The 7,812-nt window shown below is 46.1% G+C and overlaps 1 protein-coding gene across 1 annotated transcript; it reads right to left on the reverse strand.

The window, feature by feature from the left end:
* Positions 1-1,293: 1,293 nt before the first annotated feature.
* LOC123065126 (VQ motif-containing protein 4) lies at positions 1,294-2,660 on the reverse strand. The gene has a single exon (XM_044488484.1). It carries the CDS (start codon positions 2,470-2,472, stop codon positions 1,840-1,842), a length of 633 nt encoding a protein of 210 aa, XP_044344419.1. The 5' UTR covers positions 2,473-2,660; the 3' UTR covers positions 1,294-1,839.
* Positions 2,661-7,812: the final 5,152 nt, after the last annotated feature.

A 7,812-nucleotide genomic window follows, 5' to 3' on the forward strand; every position in this document is an offset into this window, starting at 1 on the left:
TCACTCTTGAGGAATCCAGTGAGCCTTTGGTTACTGGGTCTACCCGATGAGAGATGGTAGCTCGGGATATCTATAACCGGCTTGGATTGCGGTCCAATAATAAGCTAGGTGTTTAGTCATCTCGTCCTATTTTCGCTGGTTGTGACATTTTTTAGTTTTTTTTTACCTTTTCAGCTCTCAGAGAGGTTGTAATGGACCGCGGGCTCTTTGGATACTTCGCTTAATAAAGGGACTGCATGCATCATTCTGATGCAGAGGCCGGGGTGATCCTCCTTAAAAAAATGTATCTAGATACCTATTATCTAAATGCTTAAATTTGGGCACGATACTACTCCCTCCATTTCAAAATAGATGATCCAACTTTATATTAACTTTAGTACAAAGTTGAGTCATCTATTTTAGAACGGAGGGAGTATAAACTAAGTCGAGGTGTTTTCAGTGACTTTCTATATCTGCATCATATGTATCCAGGCAATGCAAACTAACCTGGATAAACTACATTAGAAAAAACTGTAGGCACGAGAGAGCTGGTTGGCTGGCAGCAAGGCGGCCCCCAGCTGGCAGTGAGCGTGGCCATGGCCATGGCCGGCGGCAGATCTGAGATACGCTAAACTTCTGACAAAAGCCAGAGCAGCTCCCCACTGTTATTACATGATCCACCCATGGATGCATGAGTGGTCAGGGAAGTGAACTGAGGCCGAGGCCAAACCAAAGTGGGTCACTCTCCCTCCAAAAAATTTGCCCCCTTTCTCCTCCCTGCAGGAAAATTCCCCCTCCCTCCCTCCAAAAGCTGGCAACTTTCCCCCAAATTCAGTTTTCTAATAATGCCGCAATGCAAATGGTGGAGCTCACCACAACCGGGATTATTATTGTTTCCTTTGGTGCCTTTTGATCAGTCTCATATTCCCCACTCCCACCATCACCACCAGTAGCAGTGGCAGCTCCCCAGGTTGATTGAATATTATAAAAAGAACAAGATGCAGACAGAGATGCCTAGCATTTTTTGCCTCTCGTCTAATGCAGATCAATGTGTTCCCCAGGATAATTTTAACAGGATTTTTGGGAAGATTTTGTTGGAAGGAGGGGGCAATTATTGAAGAGGAGTCAGAAAAGTGCCCTGCTTTGAGCTGCCACTTCCTTGAAACAAGGCTGAAGTGAGACAGGGGGCCCTCTGCTCAGATCAAGTTTCTTCTTCTTAACTGATCCTGATCAGCCAGTGTGTGACAAAATGATGACACAGAATAATAACTAATACTGTACTATAATGCCTGAGAGCCCAAGGAGATAAAAATGTAGCCTCTGGCATAGCAGCACTGTGAATTTGCACTAACTCTTATACGGAGTACTGGAGTAGCCGTCCTCTAGAAATCAGCCTGTCCTAAGTAAGTAAGGCTCAGTTCAAGTTCAGGTTTTGAATATTTTACCTGCCTTATTACGAGATGTCAACTTGGGCATCCACTTGCCTCCCATAAATCCCAATTCCAACAGCTTTAATGTACAAGATTTCTAATACCAAACTAGTAATATGACAAGACAAGCTCACGAAGCAAGAAGAGGAAAATGCCAGCCTAAATCTACTACTACTGCCAGTATGAAACTACTAATAGCCAATGGTAAAGAGACAAGAACACTCAGGCTGGTGGAGTGATCAATTAATCCCTCTTATGAGCCAAATCGCTGTTACAGACACTGAGATTACAACACAGGGGCAGACACGGATCCTCCCAGGGAGAGAAGAGGAGCAAATAATCCACAGATCGAATCGACCTCGCACTCCAGGAGCCTAGCATTTAGCAGCGACCAGGTAAGCAGAGCATACCAAGGAGGAGCGAGCGAGGCTCACTGACGGGTGGGTGACTGCAAGGGGAAGAGCGGGAGCAGCCTGGGCGGCGGCGTCAGGTCGCCGCGGCCGCTGGCATTGCCGCGCGGGGACGGGTGGAGGTAGAACCCCTTCTCGGCGATGGCGCGGTCCTCGGCCGCGGCGGCCTCCCGCGACCCTGGCAGCGGCGGGAGCGGCGTCACGGGGCTCCCCAGCGCCAGCGACGGGAAGTCCAGCATGCTCGGCGACAGCACCTCCAGCCCGCGCGGCGAGAACCCCCGCGGGGAGAACCCGCTGCAGCCACCAGAGCCGCCGGCGGCGAAGGCGGCGGGGAGGAGCGGGCAGAGCATCTTCAGGCTCTTCATGCTGCCCCGCCGCTCGTAGAGCTTGAAGGCCGGCTTCTTGGGCCCGGTCGGCGTGGGCGCCGGTTTAGCCGCCGGCGCGCCCGCCGCGCCCCCCGCCGCCGCCGCAGCCGCGGTCTCCGGGGTGCCGGTGAGGATCTGCACGACCTGCTTGAAGGAGGTGGTGTCGGCCTGAACGAAGGTGGTCGGGAAAGGGTTGGACGGGTCGGCGGCCACATGAGGCAGCTGCATCTGCACCGACGACGGCGACGGCGGCGGCGGCGCGGGTCGCTCCTGGGTGGTTGCCTCCATGGTAAAAAGGAGAAAACGTCGCCTTTGCCTCCGTGACTGACTGTGAGGGAGTCCGGCGCAGCAAGGCAGGGCGTGAGGGAGAGCGTGGGTTTTATGGGCTTTCGGGGGGCGTGGAATTTCCTAGCTTCGGGATCTGGATTTCCACCCGCGCCCTCCCCTCGGCCGGAATATGTTGGCAATTGTGTGTGCGCGCGACCTGGCTACCGCAGCATGGCTGTATCTGTATGTGCCTGTGGGCTGTGGCTACTCTACCACTTGTAGATCTGACCTCGCTCCTGCTACTGCTAGCAGTACACCACTCCTACTCCGTTTCCAGCACATCATTTTTTTTTAGTTGAACGACTGAGTTGTATGCGTTTTTGAATTTTGATTTGGTGCCGACCCCGTCCTTCCTAAAACACATGTAAAAATAACAATTCTAGAAAGAAGATTTCTTATTATTTCATCTGAGCTCCCCCGCAGAAAAAAATCATCGAGTGCCCTTGCAAAAAAAAAAATCGCCGCCTGCAAAGTTAGAATTACCATCTATAAGAGTTTCGGAATTCGCTGGCAACTTTTCATACCAAACGACATGGCGTGTATACATGGACGGACGGTTCGCAGACTCCTTGAAGAAAGCATAGTGTCTTTTTGCGTATGAAAACGACATAAACATATGGACGGTTTACAATAGGAGTAGTCTTTCGAGCCTCGCTACGTGGCAGAAGCTCGAAAGGGAATCATTTTGCTCCAGGCATGCAAACCTTGTGCCAATGACGCTATCGGAACGAGTGAGTACAATTTATTGCCCTTGTTTTCATCCCAAAAATAAGCACATGTCTAGAACGCATGCCTGGCGGGAGGGTTGTGTGCTCGATGTGTGCCATCCTCCGAGGAAACCCTGCACATGTCTAACTTTGCTCATCTTCGCTTTTTCTGCTGTGGTTTCACCCGTTTTTGGCTCTTTTGGTTTCTAGGGCTTTTACTGGAATGATATCAACTCAAGTAATTTGCAACAAGGTAAGATATCCACAACCGTCTACCACCACCAGCTATCTTGAGTTCCAACACCGTCCGGCTGCATCAAAATTTTCACATTGAAACAAAGCAAAGTTGTGTCTAGTATTCAAGACAATGTGATGAGGCAAACTACTAAATCGCCCCGGTGAATCATTTATCTAGGGCTTTCTAGAGAGGGGTGGCCAGGAGGCATCTTTTCCCCTTGAGATGTCGACACTATGAGATCCCATGGCCTCTATCAGCCGTTGTGGCCACGGGAGGATGGGGGGGCTGCATCTAAGTGTCTGGGTTCATGTCGCATGGGGTTTTCGAGTTCTTCGTCCTCGGTCAATTGGGGCAGACTCCTCGAGGATAGCACAATGTCTTGTTGCGTAAGAAAATATATAATTATATGTACGATTTACAAATAGGAGGCACCCTTGGAGCCACGTTATGTGGCAGAAGTTTGAAAGGGGATCAATTTGCTTGAGTCATGTAATGCTCCCATGATACTATAGTAGCAAGTGAATACAATTTACTGTATGTGTTATCATACGGAAAAGAAGCACATGTCTACCGGTGATGCATGATGGGAACGCTACGTGCTTGACATGTCTCATCCTCCAAGGAAACCATGTGCCTGTCTAAATTTTCTCATTCTGGGGTTTTACGCTTCAGTTTGACTCATTTTCGACCCTTGCAGTTTTAAGGGCTTTTGCTAGGACATCTTGAGTGCATTAAGGTAACATATGGTGTAGCATATGCTACCACCAACTATGTTGATTCACAACACCTTCAGTGTTGTTACATTCATACAAATGATGAGTGTAAGTCCATGGGTGGAAGCATGGATTCGCTTGAAATCGTAATACGACATGTGTACGATATCTGGTCCAAAGCACAATCTCTTGGCCTTCGTTGGCCATTGTTGCGGCGGGAGGTTGGGGGAACCCTGGATCTGGGTATCCCGTTCCGTTTCTCGAAGGGTTTTGGAGTTCTTTGTCCTCGGTGAAGTCGGTGCAACAATGGTGAAAGGAATGATGGTTCCACAACTTTCCCCAGGTTGATGTCCATCCTCGGAGTGGCATCGATGAGTCTGAGAATTGTATCTATTGTTGGACACTCGGCTTGGTGAAGTGTTGTCTCATGGCAGTGGCGTCCTGTGGAGGGGATGTTATTGCAACAAGTTCTTGTCCTGCAATTCCATCTAATCTCGATGAAGCCCAGTTAGATAAGACTCTATCGTGGAACTTCTGAGGTTTGTGTGTCTATCCGGAGTTGGAATTTTTTTCTAGGCCACCTCGGTGTCATCTTCTCTGGAACAAAGATCTATCCAGTTTGAGGTCACCGACGTCTTTCTTCTACATCAACGACTTCATGACACTACTTCTACAAGTTCTTTGGTTTCAACAAAGCTGCACCGGTGATAGAAGGACTGAGAGGCGGCAACGAGTTTTGCTCATGCACACTGCCACTGGATGTGAAAGAAAAACGATGATTCCTTCAAAGACTTGCGTCTAATTTCTTATTCCCGTAAGGAAGTTCTTGTGTAAGGAAGTTCTTGTAAGAATTGTTTTAGTTTAACATATGGCTTTCAACCTTCCGCGGAAAAATTTCATACCATGATAAATACAACATTTAGAATCAATTTAATAGTTATTGTATTTTGTTCGGAATACAAACGGTGGCCTTGGTGAAAAAGATGTTGTTGAACCCCCTCTCAAAGTTGACGTGTCGGGGGCGCATGCCATTCCGGTGTCATTTTTTTCGCTAGTGTTGACCTTTGTGCATGCTTCTTCTATTCTACTCCCTCCGTTCGGAATTACTCGTCTAAGAAATGAATGTATCTAGATGTATTTTAGTTGTATATACATCCATTTTTGTGACTAGTAATTCCGAATGAAGGGAGTAGTGAATAAGGCGCCCACACATTTTGAGAATCAAGTTTGACCATCAATTTAACCAGCAAAATGTGTTTTACGTTCAACAAAAGTTATACCATTGAAACTTATCATTGTTATAATATTTTAATCATAGTATCACTTACATATTCTTCATTTGATATGATGGCCAAACTTAAATCTCAAAAAACTCACGTTTTATTGACTAGAATGGAGTGAGTACCTGTTAATTAGTGATTCCGAAAGAAAGAATAGAATAGATGTCCATATTTCCACCCAAGGAAATAATGTAGCAGTCCGTGCGAGTGTCGTGTCATCGTCGCGGCCGTCGACTAAGTCGACCGATGAGATATTTATTCGTTGGGACCCTGTCGGGGCGGAGTAGAGGTTTCAGAGTGATCGGCTGCATTGCATTGACCGGCCGGAATGCATTTGCTAGATCGATCGACATCATGGATTCTGGTTCCACAATGCTTGTCTCGTTGGTTCAAAGGTTGGACCTGACCTGACAGCTTTGCTGCATGGAGGAGTCTGATGGCGCCATCTCTCCTACTCACCATAATGACTGCTATTTCAATCAAGGGTAACAATGGCTCCATCTGCGGGTCAAAAAAGAAAAACAATGGCTCCATCTGACCATAAAATTTCTGAACATTTCTCGAAAGTGCTATTCTAAGACTGAGCTCACGTGAGCTCGGCTGAACAGTAAAATTTTAAAAAAATGAAAAAGAAATAAGAAAATCTGTTTTTTGTGTGAAACATTGACAAATGTTTTCATAGCTTATAAAATTTCATCATGAAATGACATTTCTGGAAAATATGGCAAAAAAAATCGATGGTCCAAAATGTGTTTGAAAATAATATCTTGGAGCATACATTTTGTATCTTTTTTGTCACAATTTTCTTGAATGTCATATGGTGATAAAATTTTGCAAGCAAGCAAACATTTTGTCATGTTTCACACAAAAAAAGTTCAGAATTAATTGATTTTTTACTGTTCACCCAAGCTCACATGAGCTCGGGATTAGAACATCCGCGTCCAACATTTCTTTCCTTTTGTTCTCTTTGCGAATCCTGAACATTTCTTTCATGGTCGTGTGTGCCGGTATCACGGGCATGTATTAGCATAAGTAAATTACTTTATTACCAGGAAATCTTTATATTCTGAAGACGTATCTGTCCAAAGAACTGAATAAGATATCCTTGCAAAATAATAAATTAAATAAAACCTCATATATGAAGCAGGATAATTGATGTAAAAAGTAATGCACATCTACTCCGAAGCCCATTTAGAAATCCACGTTGATTTTCCAGCGTGTCCCATGAATTTTTTGGTAAGAAAAAACAGATTTCATTCTACTAAATTCACATTCAAGTACATAAAAAAATGGCATTTTCTTTTCCCTCTAGTGCCCGTGGATTCACCTCCCATGTGCATGTTGCTCCGGCGACTGATGACAGAAAAGCGTATCTCGATGCCTCAAGTCCGGATAGTAGATAGGTTAGGGTTTTAGTACTCGCAGGGATAACGTCCGGACGGATCCTTCATGAGTTTGTGTGTCAGGACGACGGAGCTCAGGCGTAGACTCTTGCTGGTTCCTCAAGACGGTAAGGTTAGGGTTTTTTGTTGTGCGTACACAACGATGGAATTTTTGTCGTTAGAAGATTCTTCAGGCCGGCTCAATGTTCAATGTTCCAGAAATCTTAACGTATTTTTTATCATGTTTGAGGCGTTTTCTACTTCTGATGAACATTTAAGATCCGTTCCTTTTAAGAAGAAAAAACAAAATGCATAAGCACTAGCCAAGGCCGGAGACCAGCAGATTAGGAAGGTTGTTCCTTTTTTTATTTGAAGATGAAGAAGCAGATTAGGAAGGTCGACCGGTCAGCTCGGCATGGCTATATTTGCAAGTACGTCTCGTCGTTGCATTTAGTGGCCGTTTGCCGTGCGTGCTCGTTTCGGGGTGGCTCCTGCCCGGAATGGGTCGACATAGATTCGTCGTCGACTCTGGTTCGCGACGGGTGGATCCGATGCATGGCCATGGATAGGAGCAGAGCACCATTAAAAACCGGAATTATTTGGAGGATGGCACTGACAGGGTGGCAGGGCCATTGACTCGGAGGAGACCTTTCTCTCTCTCGTGAGTGCCCTTGTATTTGTACCCTAAGATGAGATGCCAAGGTAGGAGTACAATTATGGTAGGGGTGAGTGATGAGATGCCTCTGCTCCCAGCGTCAAGATATTACTGTGCACACACTGCCGAAGTAAAACATGTACTCCTACGATAGTCCTTTTTTCTTTCGGGGTAGTCGTATACTGCTACCGTAGGGGTATGTATCGTATGTTCGTACAACAATCGGCGAGATACTCCGGAGGCATATCACGTGGATTTTAAATAAAGCGAGGTTTCCTTCGTTGGTTTCTTATCTCGCGGAAGAAATCCTTGATTTGCAGAAACTA

This window comes from Triticum aestivum, chromosome 3B, assembly GCF_018294505.1.
Source record: "Triticum aestivum cultivar Chinese Spring chromosome 3B, IWGSC CS RefSeq v2.1, whole genome shotgun sequence".
Classification (NCBI taxonomy): Eukaryota; Viridiplantae; Streptophyta; class Magnoliopsida; order Poales; family Poaceae; genus Triticum; species Triticum aestivum.